Source organism: Idiotropiscis lumnitzeri, chromosome 6 (assembly GCF_059441095.1).
Source record: "Idiotropiscis lumnitzeri isolate Australia: NSW breed Sydney's pygmy pipehorse chromosome 6, RoL_Ilum_1.0, whole genome shotgun sequence".
Lineage (NCBI taxonomy): Eukaryota > Metazoa > Chordata > Actinopteri > Syngnathiformes > Syngnathidae > Idiotropiscis > Idiotropiscis lumnitzeri.
Window position 1 is genome coordinate 7,251,309 of NC_142396.1, and position 25,229 is coordinate 7,276,537.

Sequence of the window (25,229 nt, forward strand, 5' to 3'; positions counted from 1 at the left end):
ATTGTACAATTCTGGGAAAGGCTGTAATTGTCTACTGGTCATACATTCCTTAGACGGCAAAGTCGGCACTGTCTGCCAATGCTTGGAAAGCTTGGAAGTTTGGGCTTGTTTTGTCCATGAAATTTTAACTAAAATGGATAGTTTGATGTCAGTTATTTATTTAAGGGCTATAGTTTCTGGAAAACCTGTGCATTAAACCACATTTTATGCGGTTTCACAATTATTGAAAAATGGCAAACTTGTTTGCCTTCAATATGACATTTTTGTTAAACCACAAGAGTAGACTCTTATAATTGTAAACATTTTAGCCTATCTCACAAAAATATGTACGAAACGTCATCAGGTCGTTTTGGATTTTATTACATCACTTCAATCCATCAAATGAAAAACATGTTACCTCTGTACAAATAAATGTCCAGCACCATGATCAGATGTCACGGCGCTAAATGCGGATGGCTTAAAGCAACATTTTTGCAACATGAAACAACATGAGACTTCTGTCTCAGTGGAAGTATAAACGCACAATTCTCAAAATTGTAAGTGCAATAACTTATTGCAATGGCACATTATATAAAGTCACTTCCATAAGTAGAAATACTTGGTTGTTATTGAAAAAAAAAAACAGCTTGAAGCCATTAGAAAATTAGAAAGCAATTTAAACAGTTAAAAGTCCGTAGTGACATTTTCTTTAGAAATAATGCTGGACACAACGTATTATTTGACAATATCACTGTAATACATCTTTGGTTTGGCTGTTGGAGGTCCATTATTTGGCACATATGTAAAACAAATATACAAGCAACAGAACAACATCATACATATTGTTCACATTCACACAAAACAACTTTTCAGTAGTATCATCACGGCAAGAGCTGCAGTTTAAAGCACGGAAAGGTGGACCAACGACACAATCAAGCTGTCGCCCCCCCACCCCCTAAATAGGAATTTAAGCAAATCATATAATTTTGTTTAAATTCAGAAACTAAAAATTCAGTTTAATTCTTATAAGCAAGTACTGTAATCTGATTTGTCGTCGTAGAAGTAAAAACCTGATAAATGTCGTACTTTAGATGCTTTATCAGAATAGCGTTCACCTAATACCATCCCTGTATCAAGAAGTGCTTAATTGAGCTTAAGTTGATGTCATGGCAGGATTTCACTCAACACATGTGATATTTTGGTGTTCTGACACAAAAGTGTATTTTTTTTATTTTTGGTTTAACGTGATCAACCAGTTGATTGTCGCTGCCCCTGCCCTCGATCATACAATAGAAAGAGAATGACAGAGTGGTTTTTTTAATGGAATCTGTTTTTAGTGGCAGCTTGCGGCCAAACTTTGTGAAAACACTTATTCCTGGGAGGTGAGACACAGAGACACCCCTTGCAATGTATACTCTCCACCTTCCTGCACTCTTAGCACTGTCATCACGTTGCCCAAACATTACACAACTCGGCAATCAGGCCCACTGATTCAGCCCGCACTCTCCGGCATGTGTCGTATTCTGTGAATCTCTCCGTCGGGTATTACCTGCTCATTACAACGTTTGGAGCGGCTTTGATGCACACTGGCGTTCACGGGGCAGAAAGGCTGACTGTGATGCTAATTAAATGTGTCTCGTTGCGTCGGTTTCTGGTCGAAGTTGGCGTGACTAGTTGGTGTTGAAGGCTACCGCTGTGCCTTGTCTAGCGCCGGAGACACCCAGTTTCCTGTAACTTGAGGACGGGCCTGACGGGGGAACCTGTGGAGGTTGCTCTGCGGGAGGAAATGACATTTTGGCTTGCAATGACTGCCGATCTAATGTCTGCTCTCATCCCACAGTGAATTGGCACAGGTTATTTCTGTTTGCGCTCTGTTAAATTTGCCTATTGAATCTAACCTGGATTTTCACTTGTAAGAACTTGTATACCAGAGAAGGGAAAAAAAATGACATTAGTTATTGTCATTTGGTTATTGGTGGATGATTGCAACACTTTGGCTGAAGTGACATTGCATTGTTAATGTGACACAATTCAGATATGGCAACATAAAGGACGGACATTAAATTGAATCGAACCTCTTTTCGACAAATGGGGGGGGGGGGGGATCTGATCTAAAACAGATATCTGCCAATGCTATTGCTGTATAAAGTGACAGATTGGTTGATAGACCCTGTGATGTAAAATAAAAGAACATAAATATGGACTGAGAATCGGGACAAAGACCATTAAATAATGTGTACGAAAAGGATTTCAGTGTGCGGCCAGTTAAATACAAAAAACCTGACAATAAAAATGTTATTGATTTATTGTCTACTTTCGTGCTACTGCTGCCTTTTGGTTCTGAAATGAATGTTAAAACATATATCTAGTACGCTTGAAATTGCAATCCCCGTAAATAGGCAGTCCAAATACTGCACATCTACGCACTGACTCTGAAGTGGTCACTTTGACCTGCAGTGTAAATCCAGCCATATTATTCAGCCTCCAGTCCAGTTTAAATCCTGGTGTGGCCTTGATGATTATTCAGAGATGATTTTTACTGTATTGGGGCCAAGTCTAAAGTGGTTTGACTGATGCGGGTTGTGAATCAACTCAAAATAAGCTGCAGTTTTTGAGAGGCAATTTCTATATCTTATCTAAATCCTCTTCATGATCCTGCTTATTTCACTGAAAATTATTGCTACGTCAATGTCGCCAAGTATTGGACCAGGACCTGAGACTGTGAGCAATCAGAAACTTTTGGGTTTGATTTTCGCCTCTACGTTTTGGAACTTTCAGTTTCTGCTCATTGTCACTGTCACAGTTGTTATCTGCATTGTGTTGGTCGATACAATGCTCTCTGCTATCTCTACAGTCTCTCCCTGTTCATTTGACCTGCGTTATCATTAGTGCTCTCAGCAAAACTCCCCCACAGTGCTTGATGATGGCTGCCAAATGGGGGCGGGGTAGGACTTGGTTGGAACAATCATGTGGCCCAAGAAATGGCGGCACTGTGCTCCTTGGCTTTCATACGCAGCGCCGCTATGCTGGAAGACTTGCGGTCTGGGTCAACATTGAGATCGTAGCCATTAATCCCCCCGACCATTCCAGGTCCCCCAAAAAGACTGCCCATCTGCGTCTGTCCCATGTGGCTGCTCCCTGGGCTAGGCACACCCAAGAAGTCGGGGACCCCTCCATGACTATGAGGATGGGGAGGCATACAGGGAGGGACGGTATCGCAAGGGACAACACAACCTGGCACCGGAGAGGCTCCGCTGCTGCCACTGATCCATGAGGGGTTTTGAATCTGAAATCAAAAAGCAGACATGATGACGCATTTACAAACACTTCATGGCAATGCTGATGGTCGCGCCACTCTTTTTATTTACCTGTGCATAGTTTTCAGGCCGAGTTAGGAGAGGCAGCTCATAAGCTGTCGAGAAATGCGTTCGAACCTGTTGCATTTGGCCAAAGCGCTCCCTCTTCCTCCACTTGGCTCTCCGGTTCTGGAACCACACCTGCAAAGAAGACATCTCATCAGGGGATGAACTCACTAAATGCAAAAAAGGGGATGGGGTTTTTTCCTAACCCACTCACTAGGTAGCTTTCATTTTTTTTTTTAGCAGATTGCGTTATTTTTACCCAAAGTTGGATTAATTATTTTGACCCAACAGGTTGAATTTAGGCAAGCTGATGGGTTGAAACTGGTTAGCATTTTGGACAGTTTGATGTATTGAAGTGAAATCTTCTTGGAAAGTGTTGGCAGCTGGATGGTTCAGTGGGAGACGGGGATTATGCTGCAAATCCCGGTAAGGGCAACCGGTAACAACAAGTTGGGTATCTATGCTAGACCCCACATGTCGATCCAGCCAATGCTGGGATAGAAATGGATGGGGTTGCGTCAGGAAGAGCATCCGATGTAAAAGCAGTTTCAAACCAGTGATGAGCTGTGGAGACCCCTGACAGGAGAAAATAGTTTTTTCCACTCAGCAAATGTTGGTAATAAAATAAGCTATACTAATAACCTGGTCATCAAATTCTTGATGAATCAAAATGTTGATCTGACGTGCTGGGTCAAAAACTCAATCCAATGTGCTGAGTTTAAATAACGCTAAACTGGCTCTGTCTCTTATAGACCCAATATTGGGATAGATATTTCACCCAATTTGGGTTACTCTCCAGCCAGCAGTTTTAAAAATGATCCGGGCCAGTCACCAGTGGACTGAAAACATGGGAGCATGGCCAAATATGTGACCATCCTCTCCGCTCTGAAACACAAACTAAAAAAAAAGTGAAGCAAATAAATTTGAAAGTCCCACGGCACGTTTTAGGACTTGACGTGTCTTTAAAGTGCCATGCATATAGACCTCTTGATGTGAAGATGGAGCGTCTCCCTTGGTACCGCAATTTCTCTCCCCCCCCCCCCCCCCCCTCCTGCCTTTGATACACAGTCGTCTGCCTCCCTTCAGAGTGCCTGCGTCGACAGATCCACATCTGGGTCTCGAGCCATTCATAAATCATTGTGAGAAAGGTGTCCTCTCCCTCACCTGTCCACACAGCAGGACTAATGGAATCCCACCGCAATTCATTTCAAAATGTAACCAACAAACAAGCGGACAGAATTGACAATCAGCAGTATTTACGTTAACCACCTTCAGCATTTTCTAAGATAATGTATTTTTTTTCAAAGGCTTTAGATTGTGTGTTTCATTGTCTTTGTGCTGTGCCAGTAAGGATTTTAAAAAACTATTAGCAAAATCTCGACTGATTCTGAGAATTATTTTTGTCTTTCTTGTAATTTCTAGATAATACTTGCTACGAGCAAACAGAAAAGTTGGCGAGCAATATTCTATTGTGATGGTTTTTGTTTGCCCTAGTTTTCATACGTTCCATTTTTTAATTTTTCCATGAATATTGTGTCCCAGTTTGTGTACGAAAATCCCAGAGTGATTGCGCCATTCGTTCCCCAAACTCAACGTGTATTCATCCCCAAAAAATCACAAGTTGTGTGGGAAGGGTTCAACAGATGGCACGGCATTTGCCACAATAATGCAAGCATTTAGTAAATGTAATAACCCTACCACTCATCTGTCTTAAGTTCGACCTTCAAAATAAAAGCATGAGATATAAGGTGACAGTTTTATCACACTTTCTTTGACAATGGTGGCTAATTTAACACTTGATTATTAAAAATAAAAGCGGAAAATAGTTTGTGTGACTTCGAAATAAGCAACCTAGGACCAAAGAAAATGTGGTGAAACTATTAATTTGCTGCCTTGCTTTTATTTTGAAAGTCTAACTTTTAACTGGCTGTGTTGCACAGATGTTGCCCCAATTTGCCCTCCTGTTGCCAAGCAGACCAAAATGTTTGTCAGTGCCTTGAGTTGTTTCCATTTGAAAACTATGTTTCAACTGTACGCATATGTCTGTAGATTGTTTCCTCATTATTTTTCAGTATTATATTTTTATTTTATTTTTTCCCCTGTGGGCCGTGGCTACTGCCTATTGGGTTAATCAAATCTATATTTACCAACCATGTCCAGTTCACACAAGCTTCTTCTTTTCACATGTAAGGAAACACAGAATATTAGCATGGTGAGAATCTCCACATTAGTCGGATATCCGAAGCTTATCCTCCCAAGAAGAAACATCTCCAAAAACAAAAGAGGGACCATCCTCCTATAACTGAAGGGTTTGAGCTGTGATTGTTGCTTGATTCCAAACCCAATCAGCTTGTGGTTTTCACAGTCCCTGACATGCAATTTCCCCTCAGCGCGGCCGTTCATATCTCCCTCCTCATATTCCATTCACCATTCCGCTCTGTCATTTTCAAAATAAAAAAAATAGGCGGTGTTACATTGTACCCCAAAGTGCAAATATTTTTCAGGGACGTATATGTGTGACCACTAACTTCTTGAAAAGGGGACCATGTATGGCATCCTGTGGAACATATGGATATTTTTTTTTTCCAAAGCCTGATGTTAAGAAATCTCACTGTGACATTCCACAGGTCAGCTGGCGAGATTAGCCTTCCAAAGTCGTAAACTGATAGGGAAGGTTGTGGCTGCCCCCCAATGTCAAGGTGAGGGGTTGTTGGCCTTTGAATTAAATCATATGTTTGCAGGAGGGCTTGGGATCTGTTACAGCCCCTTGAGGTTTGCGGGCGGAAGTGGGTGGGAGTGGAGGGGGAGGAGGCTGGCTGTTATTGTTTGATGTTTGCCATGTCCTTTTCTTGTAGTTTTTCTCGACGCATCACACAAGTTTCTAAATAGAGCTCCAGTGCACGGGGCCCTGATTACAGCGCTACTTGTCTTTCAATACAGTCGTGCCTTGAATTAGAAGCTCCATTTGTTGCGTCAACCTGCTCTTAACTCAGAGCAATCTCAGGAACATCCAATTTTGAGCCTTTTTTTATATAATGAATACATGTACAGCTTTACAGTATTGTACTGGACCGTAATGACACCAGATGTTTGGTGAAAATTAACATATTTTTGCCAAATCCCTGATGGCCACCATGCCCCTGTGTGTGTGTGTGTGTGTGTGTAGGTATACACACATTACAGCAGGCGTGGGCAAACTACGGCCCGGGGGCCACATGCGGCCCGTTAAACGTTTTAATCCAGCCCGCCGAACTTGAAAAAAAATTAAATCAATAAACCTTGTTAATGTTTTATTTTCTAAATACTGTGTTGGGTCAAAGACATATATTTTGTTGTAACGCTTTTGTTCACTTTCATTAAAAATTAAATGTATTTTTTTTAATCCGATGAGGTGAGGTTACCATAACACTCCATCCATCTGCTTCTGGTCCGGCCCCTCTGTCAAATTTTAGAACCCAGTTGTCAGTTGTACATGATTTCCATTGAAATTGCGCTCCTTCTGGTATGCATGCTTTAGCCACCAGGAACAGACATGCAGTACATACAGATGCTTTGTATTAGCCCGCCTATGGCTAAAATTGTGTGTTAGCATTAAGATAGTTGGGAATCTAAAGAAAATATAAACGGTTTGGTCTGAGGTACCCGGGAATCACGTGGGATTCACGCGGGATGGGAGAATCATGGGATTGGGACTGTACAGGATGAAAGGTTCATGGGTGGGTGAGAGTCCATGAGGAACAGGGGGTGACAAACGTTTTTTTCTCTTTTTATGTCACTGACCTGCAAAATGGGGGCAGTACAGGAGTAGGAGTCATTCCGAACGAGAGCAGGACAGAATGGGAGTCGTTTTTGACAGGATTTATTTATTTTGTGAATTATTATTATTTATTTATTTATTTTTACTATGATCCATGATGGGACGGGATTTTTTTTTTTCTGTGGGAGTGGAATGGGCCGGAGTGAAAATCCACCTCCTTGTCACCCTCTAGTAGAATCTTGCCTTTTTCTTGTCTGATTTTTAATGTGTAATGGGTCATCAGATTTTTGTCATAACTGCCACCAACCTCCCACCCCCACCCCGCATAAAGCGCCTCTCTCCTCCCACCTCCCTTTTATGTCTAAGAAGGGAAGTGGGGATATTGGAAAGTGAGATGGGAGAATGTTCAAACTGGAGCTTGTTTTCATTTCATGTTTAATTTCCTGACGCCAAAGCCCGTGGCTTTCCGCGGCTAACCCCTTTGACCTTTCAGAGGCGTGCAGACTAAAGCGGTGGACCAGACACACACAGGACACACAGACATTTACATATCATGTCATTTACAAAATTCAGAACATGTCACTGACAAATATGTTCTCATATTCTGAACACTTTCAGCATTTTTTTTGGGGGGGGGGCGCATAGTTCTGAAGCCCTTTTCTTGCTTTGTATGTACTGAGTGAGTCATGTTTCACTGAGGGTTTGCGCTGTGCTGCTTTGCCTTTGAACGGCAGTCAGAAGGGGACATTAGCCAAATAGTTTGGCAAAGAGATCATTTGTGGTGCAAGCATTATGAAGTCAGATGTGTCTTGTGCTGCTCTGCCTGTCCAATGCTGCATCTTAAAAATGATTATGTGCGACAAGCTCGTGGTGTTTTTGCACAAGGAGAGTTCCCGTTCCTTCCAAAGTGAAAACTATTCATCCGTCACGTATGACATGACCAAAGTTACCCAATACAGACAGTATTCTTGTATGTTTCATCGGTACGGACACATCTGCAGGGAAGGTGGCTCTGAGCTAGAAGTGCTTGGCGGTGTTACAGTATCAGCAGAAGACATTGACAGCAAAAGGCAGCTTACAAAACTTTCAAATCGTTTTATTTACGCTGCACGGTCAGCAAGCTGGGGGTAAGAGAGGGAGGGCAGAGCGCACAAACTCCAAAAGCAACTTTGATGTTCCAGCCGTCTCACCTCATCTCTGTCATCCCGAACCACGGCGATTGATAAAGTGCCTCAGAAGTGCTTCACTCGCACGGCCCCCCCCTCCTCCACAAAAGGCAGGTATGGCCAAGCTCGAGTCTGACTTCTTTTTTTTTTTTTTTTGCTCACATTCACGTAAATAATTTAATAGCAGCAAAAGCCCCAAGCTGCACACCGAGACCTTCGTCATTAAACTGAGGATGGAACAGTAAGACTCTGACATTGGCTCATTCTGGGGAAAACATCTGTGTTGTTTCTGAGATGAAAAGGATTATTAAATCGCCTGCCAAGCTTGCGATGCCCCTTGGTATTGCACAGTTGCAAATCCCTGGACTTTGTCCTGATAGACCTGCTGTTGCAATTGTGGGATTTAGACTTGATTGCGTGCATGTTTAGGGTCTGTTTTGTAGGACTGTGGGTCAAACCTCACAGTGACTCAAAGGAGTGGGCTGTGTGCCTGTCAGTTGGGTTGGGAACGTTAATTATATTCATCTGGGGAAAGGGATGGATCTGTGTGAACCAACTTTTTCTTTTTTCTACTGTACCACCGCATGGACCAGACCATCCTTGATTATGTCTCCGACTGCACATGGAAATTGAAGCTGGCATCTCAAGTGCTTTTTATATCCTTCCCAAATAGTCCGATGACTCCTTCCCTCCTCCATGTCCCTCACCTCCTGCCTTCGCAGTTTTGTGTGGAAGTAGTTTGAACACCGTCGCACCAGGGACGAACCCTTGGCCTCTGACCTTCGTGCAAAGTCTGCCGCAAGTATGCGCAGAGGGACCTCCCTTCTTCCCGCCCATCCCTTTCTGATCTAAGGTTAGATGGAAGAAAATAAAGAGGAAAAAGGAGAACAAAAGACTCTTCTGTTGTCACATCACCGGCTTTAACTCTCCCTCACGCTCTCTTGTGATGATTAACACGCGAACATGGAAAACTGCGAATACCGCGTCGCTTGTCTTTTTGCACGTCGTCTGGTCTCACCTGAACACGAGCTTCTGTCAAGTCTGTCCTCAGTGCCAGCTGCTCACGGGCATACACATCAGGGTAGTGTGTCTTCTGGAAAACCTTCTCCAGCTCCTCCAGCTGGTAGCTGGTAAACGTAGTGCGATTGCGCCTCTTCTTGCCTTTGTTGCTCTCGACCTCGCTTTTATCCAGAGGGCTGGAAAGATCTGAACCTGGACGCTCGCCTGACCCCTTCACTCCTGCTTCCTTTAAATTCAGGTAGCTGCTTTCCATCCCAGGGGGGTCGACGCCGGAGGGCAACTCGGACTCTGTCAGGCCGTTGTCTTTTCCTACGTTAAGGAATAGATGAAAAGTTGTGATCAGTTTTACCTTATTGTGTAAATGGTGAGAGCCACGCATTAAAGGTTGTTAAGTGAAAATAAATAAGTTTAACATACCAAGTGTTGACAACCCTGACACATTTGAAACGATACAAAAATGCCCACATACACTATATAAAAGGAGGCTTCACATTCGTGAAGAATCAAGCCCTCGCCTCTGCTCGGAAATGTTGTGGCCATGTCCGCTGAAACCTCCGCCCGCTGAGAAATGCAATTCTACTTCATCTCGCATCTTTCTTGTACCAGCATATCCCTACATTTCTCTTGCGAAAATGTATCCGGTTAGAGCAGGGGTGCCCTAATCCGGTCTTTGAGAGCCCCCTATCCAGCCTGTTTTATGTTTCCCTCCTCCGACACACCTGACTCACATGATCAAAATGATCAGACATTTGCAACGCTTGCTGATGAGTTGATCATTTGAATCGGCTCTAGTGGAGGAAGGAAACTTGCAAAACAGGCTGGATGGGACTCTCAAAGACTGAACTAGTCACGAACCAGTAGTTGGCTCACAAGCTAACAGGCTTGAGCCCAGTGTTGCTTTCGTCAAAGAAAATTAGGACGAAATCACTTCATCAACGAAGCTTTTATCGGGTGAAAATGCTGGTCACGTGATGATAAATTAAATTAAATAAAAAATTAAACAAAATGTTTTTTACAAATTTAAAAACTGTGCCAAATGTTCACATGATTTTTGTTGACCGAAACAAGACGTTATGAAATGTGATGTTATTTCTGTTTCCTTGGCCACGATGTCTAGTGGTAGTATTTGGATCAGAGGGAGAATTGCGCTGGGATAAAACTTGGATAGCACAATTTCACAGGGAGAAAGCGGTCGATGGCCTTTGAAGAAGAAACAACATTTGGACTCCAAAAAAAAATGTGAATGTGTTGTGGAAAAACTATAGATGGGGAAAATGCTGTCATAAAATCACAAGAAAAAATGAACATGAATCTGAAGAAACATCTCAAAGCATTCCAAAATGAAATCAAGATGAGTCAAAGCAGTAGCGTAATGTTAGTTTCTATTTTAGAAAGCTTATGCCAACTGATGAGCTTGTGGTTAATGTTTCATATTTTGACACTAGCTCTACCTAGTCTTGGAAACGGTTGACACGCATCGAGAGGGAAAAAGGCATATTTGTTGTGAAAGAGTGAAACGTGGGTTTACGTGCGTGTGTGTGAGAGCGGGTTTGTTCTTGGTGATGCTATTTTATTCAAATGGATGTGTGTGTGAGACATATGGTTGGGAAAATAAATATCTTGTACACCATAATACAGTAATTCAAATCAGGGTTTTGTTTTCTTTTTTTGTTTTTTTCAAATTTTGATGTATTGGCAGCCTGCATGAGTACCTGATATCGATATTCGTCCATCCCTTATTTGAGTACAAATTTTTTCAAATTGATGCACTTCACATTGAGCACTTTTGGGTTCATCGGGAGCAAGACAAATACAAAACATTTAATTGTGTCTTGCAGTCACCCAACTCTCTGGCCAATTAAGCTTGAAGAGAAACAACGACAGGCGAAGAGCAATATGCTCCTTAAAATGTGTGTTGCTTTTGGTGTGTATAGCCGGGAAAAAAAAAAAAAAAAAAAAAAAAGAACCCAAGTCAGCAAGTGCATCTGCACACTGTCACATTCTAACATCCACACGCAGTTGCGGCTACTTTATGCTTACATCACCTCTGTAATGTTTTATTTTGGGGTTCAAAGGCCCTTTTCTGTGTATGCTGAATCTACACTTCACTTCTCCATGTTTGAAAGGGTTGTCACGACACATTCGGGTGACCTGCGACACAACCTTCCAGGGGGGCGCACTCACTTGGCTCAATCACGCCACCTGAAATCCGAGCCAATGACAAACCTGCCTCGTTTAGAACGGTTTGTGTGTTTGCGCGTGTGCGGTGGGCCTCGTTCGCCCACTGTTGCCCGACACACTTTGGCCCTCAGATGTAAACAACATTGTGTTTGTCATTTCCAATTTGAGCAGCCTCCATTTTGTGACAGACCTGGCTCTGTTCCTGTCAGCTCATGCAAGCTTTTTTTTTGTTGTTTGTTTCCCTTTTGGAGATGAAGAAGGCAGTCCCTTCTCCTTCATATAAACAAACATCCATGTGGATAAATAAGCATGTATGACTGGTGGAGAACAGTACCTTGTCAGTTTTTCTGTCTGCCATTTCTTTGCATTGGCGTGAGGGTTCTGTCCTTTAAATAGTCTTCATCATAATCGTGGAAAGACTAAATTCTCCAATACATATGAATGAAGTCAGAATAAAATTGGAGCATGACTTCAGAGGTTCGAAACATTGTCACATATGACATTACTCGGACCCGACTATTTTGAAGAACAAAACTTGGTAATGGACCACGCAATGCTATCACTTAAAGATTTTTGATAGCACGTTTTTTAGTCTAATACCAGTACATGCATCACTCTTGGGTAACCACTGATAGATTACCGATAGCACTTGTACTGTAATTTTGCTACACAAAATGTCAATTAAGACAATGACATAACTGTGAGGAGACATTTCTTTCTTACTGACCCACATGATTCGCCGATGTGTCAAACTGCTGCAGTTTAGCCCCAACTACTTGTAAGAAGGATTTAACGGATGTCAGATTTGTTTGCCTAAAGCAACGAAGGCCGGTATCGGCAGCTTTCGCGAGTACCCAATACCTTGAAATAATGAAATAAGAATGCATCGGCTCAAGACCAACACCTGGTTTGTTTACTCGCCGTGGTTTAATACAGGGAATGAAAATTACAGAATTTTTAACCAACATTTTCATGAGTAAAATAAAATAAAAAGATTGTTTTTAAAAATGTAATAGGTAAGCGAATTGCCATTTTACGTTTATAAAACGATCTGTAGTTGTCTAAATGTCCTCTCATTGTTGTCTTTGTCGTTTTCAGACATGAGCGTTCAGGGTTTCTTTACAATATCTGTATTACGGTTGTTCTTTGGGAATTGTAGTTTTTCTTTATTACATGATATTACTAAAACTAATCAAATTTAAACTAAAAGCGTTTTCTCAGCCTAAAAAAAAACATTTAACAAAATTGCTCTAAAAATGAATTGCAACTATCCATCCATCCATCCATCCATTATCTTATCTGCCTCACAACGGTTGCGGGGGTGCTGGAGTCTATCCCAGCTGCCTTTGGGCAGTGGGCGGCGTGCACACTAAACTGTTACCAGTCAATCGTGGGGCACTCAACGACAAACAAAAATCCGCGCTCACACTCACACTTAGGGACTATTAAGTGCGTTCAATTAACAAACCTCGCATGTCTTTGGAATGTGGGAGGAAACCGGAGTACCCGGAGGAAACCCACACAGGCACCTCTGTAGTGTGAGGCCATCGTGCTTAAAAGTCAGCCACCGTGCCGCTGATTGCAACTAACTGAATTTAAAAAAACAAGTCAAAAGAAAATGATGAAAAAGGAAATGAACTGCAAATGTGTCTCAGTTCTGGCTGCCCAGTAAAAAAAAAATGGCTAAATTGTCAAATAGTCTGTGATGGAAGAATTAAATGTGTAAAGCAAAGTTAGCTGCCGGGTGCACACTTTCGAGTCATCTTCCGCAATCCTCCCTCTTTCCACATGCTACACATCTGTCACACATCATCGTTTAGTTTGGGTACAAAGGTTGCTTTTGGCTTTTATTATAAAGTGTTTCTTTCTTACACTTAAATGACAGTTAAACGCATGTTTTAAGACAGCTGCAGTTTGACCCCGAAACGGATTCGTTCCTGTTTCGTTCGTTTTTAGGACTTGAATTCCTCCTGTAGGTCGACCAAGCGTCCCTGAACAGATGAGCCTGGTACCACAGTACATTTATCGCCTGCTAGATCACATTTCAAGTAATTATGTTCATGCATTTTCCATGCAACTGTATGTTTAACGCCCTCCACAGTCTGTCGTCTTAGAAACAAAGTGCATCGTGAGAAGGACTGTTGATATTTTGCGGTGCTGGTGACTGTCAGCCATACTTTGAATAGTGAGTAAGCTGGCGGAATAGTTTTGAAGTGATGAAGTTGGGCGTCGGCTGTCTGCAACATTCATGTTTGTTTTCATGAATTAATATTCTTTGGCTGCTGTGTCGCGCAATGTGATGTCAATAGTCGTCTCTCCCAACCCGCCGCGGCCCTCCCCTGCTCTCGGGCTCGCATTCGCCCCGACTAAGACTAATGAAACAACGCAGCTTGCCCGGCTGAGGTTCATGACCTCATATCGCTGCGGCCCACCTGTCAGAGCCTCTTACTGTCTCCACACGTGCAGGCAGATGTTCTGACATTACCAACCGCTGCTTTGGCCCTGTGCGATGTTTTTATTCAACCTGAGAGGGAGCATGACTGCAATATTCAGAAGTGAGTTGGGTCAACTCAAAAAGTTCCTGCTCGTTTGAAGTGGTGAGGGTGCCGTTGGGCCCCTGAGCAAGGCACGAAAACATACGAGGCACAGCTTGCCGTATAGATGGCCACGATTCGATTTTATACTCATCCGACATATAGATCACAACATGTACTTTGTCTTCATCTTGCAGTCCAAGCAATCTGTTTTGTGGCATGCTAATTGTAACCAAACACAATCCTCGCCAACATCACGCTTTTTTTTTTTCTCCTTTCTCTTCTCGAGAACACAACCGTCAAGTCTTGCTTTCTTCCATAAAGCCAAGATTCCAGTGCCTTGGCAGCAGTTTCTTGGCATTCTCGGGAATCTTTTTTTTTCCCCCCTTCTTCTTACTTTTGTTCCCCTTGTAGAGCACATCAGCGTACATTAAAAGTGAGGAATAAACGCCGCCTGCTCTTTCAATTTGCCAGTCATTTGCTGACAACCTGCAGACCTCTTTGGTTAGCCGAGGTCACGTGTTTACTGGGGTCAGTGATTTAATCGCTGCTGAAAACACAGAGAAAACATCAAAGTGTAATTTAACTGCTTGTAAAGCAACAAGGCACCCTCTCAGTTTTTATGGAATGGGATGGGGAGGGTCAAGTGAAACCAAATAAAAGAAACACTATAAATTAGTAACCCGGGGAAGGGTTAATGACCTTGTACTAACGAGGAAGGAGAATGCTTTTAAACAGAGTGCTCTAAGATGTTCCCTCAATGGTTGCTGGACATCCTCTTATCAAACTTCATGAGTAAAATATCATGTAATTATATTAGTATTCGGCCCTTTTTATACTGTTGGGATTTTTACTTCAAAATCCAAATCTAATCGCTGTAGAAATGTGAAAACTCTTTATTGTATTTAATTAAAATATGTCATTCTAATGAGTTGAAATTGAATTTCGCAAATGTAATTTTCGTTAGTTTCCCTCGATGAATGGTTGCACAAAAGCATGCGATTCTTCTGCCTCACGGGCCCCTTTGACATTGCCAGCCCCAAATCCGATTTTTTTGGTCATATCAAACTCGTTTCCAGCTAGATGTTGTGAAGCCTTAACATCAAAATGCATTTTTACAAGACTGATCTAAACCACATGTGGAGGTTGTTTGAAATGCAACGCAAGTCACATTTCGACAAATGAGACTTCAGTCTGGTGACAGCAGCGAGTGATGCAAAATGCTGGTGTTGTGTTCAGACTACACACAAAATGGTGACCGAGGGGGAGAGGCACGACTTTAGGTTCTACACGCTGATTAAGAATAGCAACTTTGACCACTTTGACACCACCACCGACAATCTTACCTGCAGTCGCTATTTCATGAATGTTGCCAAACCGCTAACTGCATGGCGAAGCTTAATTTGCGCGTGTCTAAACACATTCATATATTTAACATCAAATTACTGCGGTACCACGCAGCTACATCTACTGCCAGACAGGGTATTTTTTTTCCATGACTGAGTGAGTAGCATTTGCACTGAAGTCTACTTCGTTATTAATCCACATGTTAATGTCATATTTAATTTTAGGATCCGTTCAAAAATGAAAATGTAAAAAAATTTTAAATGAAAAAAAAGAAAAAAAATGCGTCATAGCACTGAATTTCCTTTTTCATCATGAATCAGTCAGGTTTATGACCTGGACGTTGGGTAACGAGCATTAGTCAATATACGTTAGCTGCCACAATCATTCATCGGATGTTATGTGAAGGACACGTGATCACATTTGAGTGCTGATATCGTAAATATAGGATCGGGACACACCCACAGTTACCTACTTCAATTAGTCGTAAATTTACAACTACTTCACAAAATTCTACAAAACAAGTGTAGCTTACACATAAATCGGATTACAACAATGATGCAAACACATCTGTCAGGAAAGTTCCAGGACTTGTGTCACAAAAGTTTTTTTTTCATTGGAAGAAATCTCCCTGGAGATAACCCAGCCTTCTTTTGTCAATCCTTTATGCACTTCTGGGGTGATTCTTCCTGGAAGCTCCATCGTCAGAGCCATCTTGATGGCATCCACGTCTTCAAAAACGAGTCTCGTTGAGCTTGATAATCGGGGGGGGGGGGATCACACGGATCATGATTTGGCTTGTTCATGATCTTCTCAGCCAGGAACTGTCAGATGCTTAGGGCAATTTGAGAAGGCGCATTGTCGTTGTCAAGCAAAGACAAAGTTGCCCTGCCACAAATTTCTTCTCGTCTCGAACACCGAACGCACGCTTTAGAGACATGATGTTTCATCGTCAGGCTCTCATTGAGGGGAAAAACTCCTATTTTGAGATTTTTGTGACACCAGTTGCGGAACATTTCTGGTACATTTTGTTTCTTTGTTTGCCACATGGCTTCAGAAAGTCAGCATGAGGAAAACGTTTAACAAAGTGATTCAAACTGCCGAAAGCGCATTTTGCATGTCGGACGTAATGCACCAAGCCAATTACAACAACACTTCAGACATATAATAAGGCTTTTTATGTTTGTTATAAAAGAAATTTTTTTTTTTTCATTTTTTTTTTTTCAATTTGTTTCTTTCATTATTATTTTGCACTGCACTTTGAGCTACTACTTTTAAATGCTGTCTTGATGTCTCCTGGATTCCGGTCATGTTTCTTGTCCTCTTCTGGTACCGCACTGATGTGTGGAAGCAACAAATCCAGTGTGATCATGACGAAATTTAATCACCTGACTAGATTGTTTTCCACTCCTTGTGGTGGCCATAGTGAATCATGCAGGTAGGCTCCATTTCAATGTAAAAGAACCTCAAATTTAAAAGGTTGAGGATGTGGTTGTCATGTGAAAGGGTTTAACGCATTAATTTGAGGCACTTGACGAAATTATTAACTCCACAATTTGTGTTTTGCTTTTACTTTGGCATTTTTGGTGTTTTTTTGTGATGACACCGAATCAGGTATGCTAGTGATGGAAAAGTGTGTTGATGACCATAGAACCAAAACACTTGGCTGTGCTCAATGTTAATCAAATTGACTTGCCTTTAATTGCTATTATTTCTATATGTGCCTTTTAAACAGTTCATTTGTAGGATAGAAGCTCTTCTTCACGAGGCACTCAGACAAGATTTGGAATATTGTTTCCTCTCTTAAAGGAAGGCTCCCAGATGTTCCTGAGCAAAGATCTATGGCAGCAGTACACAAAGGAATGCTTATATTCCATGGGAAGCCTGAAATCTTTCTGTTCAGCATCAGCGGCTGATAGACCGACACAATCATTACCTCACTCGTGTCCGAAGACTTTAGGCCGTGGCTGTCACTGTCTCGTATCAAAAAGCATAGAAATAGTTCAGGATTATTGTTGGAATGTGATTAATAATAGAGGAATATATATGCTCGCCGTGTATTTTACAGAGCGGGCTTCCTGCGTGGTTGTACTCATTTTAGCTAGCTTGTTGGTTTAATATTAGCATCATGCAACCAAGACAATTAGCATCTTGATATGCGTCAAGAGTCTGATGTAACGGAGAGAAGACGGTCACTTTTCAAAATAATTTTCTTTTTTCTTCTGTGCGGCCACAGCCCGGTGGTCGGGGACAACTTGGACAATCTCTTCATATTGAAAGGGTGCAATCACAACATCTTGCTTTTCTACAGCATCAATTTCATTACTTAAATTGCAGAAGTCACATGTCAAGGTTAGAAAAGTTCCCTTCCCTTTTCAGTTAGTAAATCTATCAGAAAAGAAAAATGTCCTCTTGTGAAAATTAGACAAAGAACAGTTATGAATCAAAACAACATTTTGCTTTGTTCTGTCAGTTCAGAAGTCATTTTTATGACTTATGATAGCTCCCTGTGGTCATTTTTGGAATTTTCCAGGTCATTTTTACCTGGCGGGTCATATTTAATCTGTGAATAGAGGAAAGTCTATTTAAGGAAACAGTGTTAAAATGCCAAAGCGGGCTGCATGTACTTTTTTTTTTAAATTTCACAAAGAACAGCAGAGCAGAGTCGATGTGATTTTTTTTTTCATACAAGCAGGTTGCTGGTTTTGCTTAAACTCTCCAAGACAGAAAAATCATGCTGTAAAAGAAATGGATCACTTTTTTGTTCCCCCACACTTTTAGTAGTTGAAAACCGTTTCGGGCATGATCACAGGTCACCTTTCAGCCACTAACGTGGTCAAAATGTGGTAGTCATCACAGCAAATATCCATACATATCCTCTGACATCATTTCCCTCCAATTTCCCCCTCCATGCACGTAGAGATCTATATTTTGACAGGATGCTTTTAAAGCGCTGCCAGAACCTTCTTGTGGTCTTGTTTTGGTCTCATGCATTGAGAAACATGTTTTACATATCACAGGATGCTCCGATTTCACACTGAGGTCAGAGTGGCTATTTGAACTGTATGATGTGAACATGATATTACTGAGAAAAGGCAGGAGAGAATTGGTGCAATCAGTATCGGTGTTCGCACACTCTTTGTATACCGTGTCTATCTGTTATGCCAGATGCATTTGTCTATGTATCATATGGCTCCATCAACCAAAAAAAAAAAACCATCTCCATGTATTTAGAGCTACAGCGAACCCCCTTTTATCACATGAGGCATGTTCCAGACCAACCCACAACAGCTGAAAATCCGTAAGATACGATGGATGTGCAAAGTATACACACCCCTGTTCAAATACTATGATTTTTTTTTTTGTGTGTGTAAGTCACATTTGCGGGGAGCTCCCACAGTATCAGCGGCATCTCGTTTAAAATTATCAGTCAGGAGAAATGTGCAAAATAATTTCCAAGGCATTACAGTATTACCTTCAATTTAAGTTCCATCCTTTATAAATATGTCAGGAATGCTGGTTCAAGTTGTAAAGTTTAAAAAAAATGCATTCAACTTCAAAAAATTGCAATATCGCCACATGTGAGTTCAACAATTTTCTCAGTCTTTACATGTTTTCCGCATTTATCTTCAAACACACATAATGCAGTTTGAAACAAATAGGTGAATTCGTGCTACATGATCTTTAAATAATGAAACTAAAGACATTAGTGGACACACCTGCTTCAGCTAATAAGATCTAATCATGAGCTCTATATATAGTTTAAATAAATACTTTTCTTGACAGTTTTCAATTTAAATATTTGTGCGGATGTACTTGGTACATTGGCCTCTAAGTGTATCAATGAGAAATTCTCTCCAATGGTTCTCAGATTTTTTTCCCCCCCTGTCCATTTGTGACATTTTGCTTATTTTTACAAGGTATTGTGGAGACAGGGTTATGTAAACCAGTCCCACTTTGTCATTGTGGGGACTCTTGGTTGCTTTGGAGATCTGATGTTTGGCGCGTATGAATAATAACCATATAGCAGCCAATGATGCACATCTGCCTCGGATTAATGCAGACCCCTCCTGCGGTGCTGACTCGCATTCCTCTGCACTCCATCAACTCCATGGGGTTTTATTTCATTCACAGTGGTGTGAGCAGGTAGATGCTCCGCCCCTGTGGGACGCTCATCTTGGTTCACATGTACACACCCCTGAGTCACGAGAATATGTGGCACCAACCATGTTGTTATTGGATGTATTTATATGGTTAATTTTGATATAATTTCATTCATAATGTGGAGACATGCATAATAAGTTTCTAATTTAAAGCCATTTTTTCATGCCAACTTGGTTTTGAATTTTTGTGGATGTCTCACGCACTGAAACAGCCACGCTTAAAGCCCTTCTTTTTCAAAAAGTTCTTGATGACTTAAAATATTAGGCAGTTCTAATTACAGGCGATCATTATTGACGGAACAAAAATACACTTCTTGCATAACGGTAAAGACAAACAGCTTTATAAAACCTGTGTAAGATGTGCAATTTACATGTTTAACCCTTCAAACTCTGCAGATCAACGTGCATAAATTAACCTAACCATTATACTCACGTCTTTATACAATTGGAATAAAGTTAAAAACGTAATATTTAAGACGCGTTCCTAAATTCCTACAGCTCTGAAATAAACATTTATTTAGCTGTTTGCTATTGAGTGAATGTATTCTCATTTTGGCACTTCAGCTCACAGGTTCCTCTGGTGTATTCCAACAACAAGGATCTCACCAGGGGCATTGGCATGGGAAAGACAGCTTGAGTGAAAAGACTGACCATTTGTATTAGAACAAAAAAAAAAGAAACTCTGAAGACTGAGATTAGTTTTCATGGAAATGGAATTAGCATCTTCAGAAAACATTTTGCAAAAATATTACTGCAAAAAAAATGATCAAATTTTGTTAAATTCATTTTTGAAAAGATTTTTTTAAGATCAAATATGGCTCGCAGTATCACAATGTTATTTAAAGTAAAGACTGATTTTTGAGAGTAAACGGAAGCACCTACACATAATTTGCTTTGGTGGGCTACATTAATTGATGCGGCCCTGGCCGCTCGGGCCTTGAATGTAACTCAAACGCGATATACATTTAGGTCTACAATATTTGGATAATGACGTCACAGTTGTTATTATTGTGTTATGATGCCTGATCACAATCACTTTGAAAGAAAACAATCGTGCTTGGGTGAGGTATGGCCTTTTTGCTTTGGTCGTGAAATAGTTGCAATAGTATTTACAGTACATAAACCCATAACAATATAAATATACTTTATTCTATTTTGAATGTGTGGCACACATAGAAATCGCCAACTTTTAGTTTCCTCCCTGAAGGAGGCCTTCACTTGCACCTTGTTTGTGGCTCTTAAAGATTTTTTTTTTCTTCAATGGGCCTAAGTGAAAATCTTGCACTGTTGGGTTGAGATCATGCGGCTTTCGTGACGATTGAAGAAAGTTGAATTAGTCTTCAGTTAAAATGTACGCATCTTAATTGTTTTATTTCCCAAACTGGAAAAAAAAAGAAAATCATTCAAATCCGTTGCGGTCCAAATACGAGTAGGCTACTTCTGGAGCTCCCTTTATAGTACGATGCTTATATATGACAAGCAGGCACGTTCCCACACATTTTTGAGGGCAGGTGCACAAGCCCCCCCCCCCCAAAAAAAAAAAAGAAATCACCCACCTCCGTAGATTCCTCATATAATGAAGAATAAAAACAATAATAGATACATCAACACAGTTAATCTGATCACTATTAACAAAAGAGGTGAAGGGCAACGGATACGCACCGCACATCAGTGAGGGGCACATCAGGGCTTAAATTCCCGTCACATAACAAAACATGGATGACGGAGAGGAGCCAATGTTATGAAGAAAGATTATACAGCACATTGATTACATGTCAAAACATGTACGTGTGGCGCCATTAGTTGAGTCTGTGACAATCAAGCGTATGCTTGAAATACTCACGATACCAAATTTCAACCTCCATTTCCCATATGGCTATAAAACTGAATAGCTCACAACAGCCGGGCTGCCATGTAGACAACTTTGCAGTCGCTCGATGTTGGCATGCACACAAAACGGCGTCTGTACTGTATATCATAAGATTTTTGTCATGGTGAAGGGGATAAAATATCAACATTGCGCAATATATCTCTCGTGTTGGACCACACATAAGAGCACAAGCCTGTTGACGCCTGAGGCTTTGACTAGACCCCAAAAGTGTCCTCCCCAGAGCCGCAGTTCCTTCATCTGGCTGCAACATTTTCAGTAATAACACTGCTGAGTCTCTCTCCTTGGATGCATGCTGCATTTAATGATTGCGTTCAAACGGTTCTGTCTATGCACTTGCCAGATCAGCTCACAAAAGTACACCACTGCTCCAAACAAGTTTGGAGACACACACACAACACTAAAAACTAGATGACTTTGCACTTTACCATTTTCGCATTTTTGCTAAGTGTGGCACTGGCAGACTTCATTTTTATTTATATAGCCAATTGCAAACAGTGCCGCATACATCTATGTTTTTTTTTGCAAATTGCTTAAAATAAGCCAGCAAGTAAGCATGTAAATATAGGCGCTTGATCTAAACGGAAACTGAATTGTGAGCCATGATAACAGGTTTCTAGTAACTCACAGACGCAAAAATGTACTATAGTCTATACTCTACTCTAAAAAAAAAAAAAAGCATTTTCTGAGTCAAATGTTATTACAAATAACGCTCAGGTTGCTACCAAAGAATTCACACTGCCTGCACTCATAGGATTTGTTTTTTAAATTTTCATTTATATATATATATATATCATTATAGTATCATTAAGTTTACATTTTATATTTTGTCATCATGTGTTTTTACTGCTTATTTAACGGGCACTATTACAAGGATGTCCAAAGTGTTTTAATAGGCCTATCAGTGTGTTCAGTATGATTAAATATTACCTTTTTTTTTACTGAAATCTATACGTTAAAAATTGTTCTGTGATGTCTGATTCTAATGACGTTGTGGGAGGGCACAGTTGGGGATGCTGCAATTTTGCTTTGTGAGGAAATGGCACCTTTGGTTGCGGGAACAACCATGACCTTCGAGTGGATGGGAACAAAAAAAATCATCTTGCAATCAAATATATGCATCCCCTGGAATAAATCACACTACATTCTCTTATACATAAGTATCCACTCTAGACGCTCTTCTGTCACTCGTTTAAACGTTTGGCTCTGATAATTAAAAAAAAAAAAAAAATGTAATAAAAACTGGCGTTTCATCGTTGCAATGCGCACAAATGCGCATTCCGTCCGCGAATGTCCACTTGAGTTTTTGCGTGTCGAAGCCCACTCACCGTAGCAAGGCAGGATGCCGTTGTGGCCGCCGTCCGTGTGCAGCTTGCCGCCCTCGGGGGGAGTCTTGCAGGTGGGTCTGTGCATGAAGAGCTGGTACTTGTGGAAAGGGCCCTCTCCCTCCGCGCCGTCCAGCGATTGGCATTCGGTCTGGAAAGGACTCCGGGACTTCTCCCCGTACGTCTGCCCTTTACTCGCCGCGAACGTGGGGCTGTATTTGGCTTCGGCACTGCCGAAAGTCCTGAACGGGTTCGCCTGGTGCTCCCTACCTTGCGAAGGAGACGGACTATAATACGCATCCATCGAGGTCATGTCACAGTATGAGACGCACGTATCTGCGTTCATACCTTAAAAAAAGTGATATTAAAAAAAAAAGAGGCAGAATCCAAACTGCTCTTCTCGCCCTGCCCCTTCTAAACGACTCTCCTCGAACTTCCACGCAATGCACACTGACGCGCCCTTACTCGCATACGCTCAAAGTGGCGCATCTGGGACTGCTTTAGAGGGGGGGGAATGAACAAATGCTAAAAGCCCCTCTCTGTGAAGGAGCGCGAGATGCCTCAGTAGGAGCCCACAGTGGAAAAGTGTCACGCAGAACTACGCTGACCTTCAAGCTGCACACATGCACCCCGAGTATAGGCCCACTCTGCTCTCACCGCGCTATTATGCACCGATGGGAGGTCAAAAGCAAGGAAGGGGTGGAGGGTGGCTGGGGGCTGCATTTTCTTCTTCTGCTTTTTTTTCTCTGTGTGTGGTGGTAAACACGTGGGAAACGCAACACATGACATTAATACAATCAGGAGATGAATGAACCAGCTTTGATTGTGTATCTAAATCGGAATTTTTATTTAGTGCGTGCCTTATAGCTGCAGTACGTGTTGTTTGTTCTTGTTTGGGGGATTTACGTTGTGTTCGTTTGAAGGCAAAGTAATTGGGGAAACGTTTTAATCCAGCCCGACGTTGTTTTTTTTTTCTTCCACAATGTAAACAATGTCTAAGGCCTATTTGTTTAAAAGAAAGTCTTTGTTAACCCAAACACGAGGCCGTGGCCTGGTGCGACTAGAGTCACAACGCGCAATAGTCACCGCGCTAAACTCAAGCAATCAGTTTATTTGGGGATCAGCTGCAGTTTAAATATTAAATTACTTATAAAGCATCACACCAATATTGCTCGTTGAAATGTTTGGCTTGCTCAAACGACGCAGGCTATAAAAGCCGGAATTAAATCGGCTACAGGAGACAAGTTGGGTCTGTGGCCAAATTGAATAAATTCTCTCCAATCCTCCGCGTCACTAATTTATCCGAAAGCCAACGAAGGTAATGACTTAATATCTGTCAACAACAATTAATATAAATGAGAAAATAAACCCCATGTTTATCTCTAATGTCCCTTAATAACATGTTAGTTGTCGTATGTTTTATGATTACTCAAAATGAAATGTGATTACTGTATAATGTGATTTATTTTCGTTGGAAATGTCGTCATTTAAAATGTGTTCTCACAACAGCTGATATAATTCCAACAAGAATTGTGTGAATTATTTAAATAAAACTGCATTCAAAACGTTTATTAAAATCTAAAGTTAAAAATGTCCATTAATAATCAGCAAAAAGATGCTGTTTTGTACATTATTTAATATGCCCTGATAATAAGCGCTTTTGCAATTAATTTTCTTTATGATTTTTTTTTGTTTGTTTGTTTTTATTAATTTGGAGATAAGTTTCCTGCTGTGGATTCGTATTTGTTTTTCACGTGATTTGTACTTTTTCATTTTTTTCTTCAAAATGATTGATTGAACTCCTTGTTTAATTTCTTGTTCAACAAATTTGAATTGTAGTGTACTCTAACACTGTAAACTATTTTTATCTGATTTTATTTCAGCGCTTAAATAAGTTTTAGAAACATTCTGCTCATTTATGCCATCGAAAAATGTAATTGCTCTCGGTCACATGAACTGGCCAGTATGCGTCACGTTCGCACGCGGAAAACGAGACAAGAAAAAGTGGGAACGTTTTTAACTTTCATCAAAAATTGTCAGTTGATTAAAAAGCAGTTTTAGCCAATTATTTATAAATTTGGTTTCTGTTGATAGCTGCTTCGAGACAATACAACGCCAATTGTTTTAGGTTTTCATTAAATCATTTCGGAAGAATTTTACGTGTGAGTGAGTGCGTGTTTGCTTGTGCGTGCGCGCGCGCGCCCGACTGTGTGAGTGAGGGACAGCTTGTGTGCGTAAGAGAGAAATATTGTGCGCGTGCGTGTGTGTTTGAGGGAGAACTTATGTGTGTGCATGATAAGTAGTGTGCGCGTGTGAACGTGTACGTGAGGTAGAACTTGTGTGTGAGGGAGAAATATTGTGCGCGCGTGTGTCTGTGAGAGAAAGAGAGAGACATGTGAGGGAGAACGATGGTGTACGCGTGAGAGAGAATGAGACTAGTGGTATGTGTGCAGTGGCGTGCAAAGCAGTGTTGCTGCCCCTGCAGGGTGAGTACATGCGGATGATGCCAC

The 25,229-nt window shown here is 41.2% G+C and overlaps 1 protein-coding gene across 1 annotated transcript; it reads right to left on the reverse strand.

Annotated features, from left to right (window-relative positions):
• Window positions 1-388: 388 nt before the first annotated feature.
• LOC148334967 (homeobox protein aristaless-like 4) lies at window positions 389-23,339 on the reverse strand. Its single transcript, XM_088298771.1, has 4 exons — window positions 22,723-23,339; window positions 9,283-9,593; window positions 3,348-3,476; window positions 389-3,265 (listed from the first exon to the last, which is right to left on the reverse strand). The coding sequence occupies exons 1-4, from the start codon at window positions 23,063-23,065 to the stop codon at window positions 2,945-2,947; spliced, it is 1,104 nt and encodes a 367-aa protein (XP_088154897.1). The 5' UTR covers window positions 23,066-23,339; the 3' UTR covers window positions 389-2,944.
• Between the last annotated feature and the right edge of the window lie 1,890 nt (window positions 23,340-25,229).

Bases quoted from the DNA above. Each gene is read 5' to 3' on its own strand.
- LOC148334967 (XM_088298771.1), bottom strand. From the start codon at position 23,065: ATGAACGCAGATACGTGCGTCTCATACTGTGACATGACCTCGATGGAT. The intron at 3,477-9,282 runs GTGAGACCAGAC...TCTTCTTTGCAG, and splicing joins TGACAGAAGCTCGTGTTCAG to GTGTGGTTCCAGAACCGGAG. The intron at 3,266-3,347 runs GTAAATAAAAAG...TTTTGATTTCAG, and splicing joins GGCCTGAAAACTATGCACAG to ATTCAAAACCCCTCATGGAT.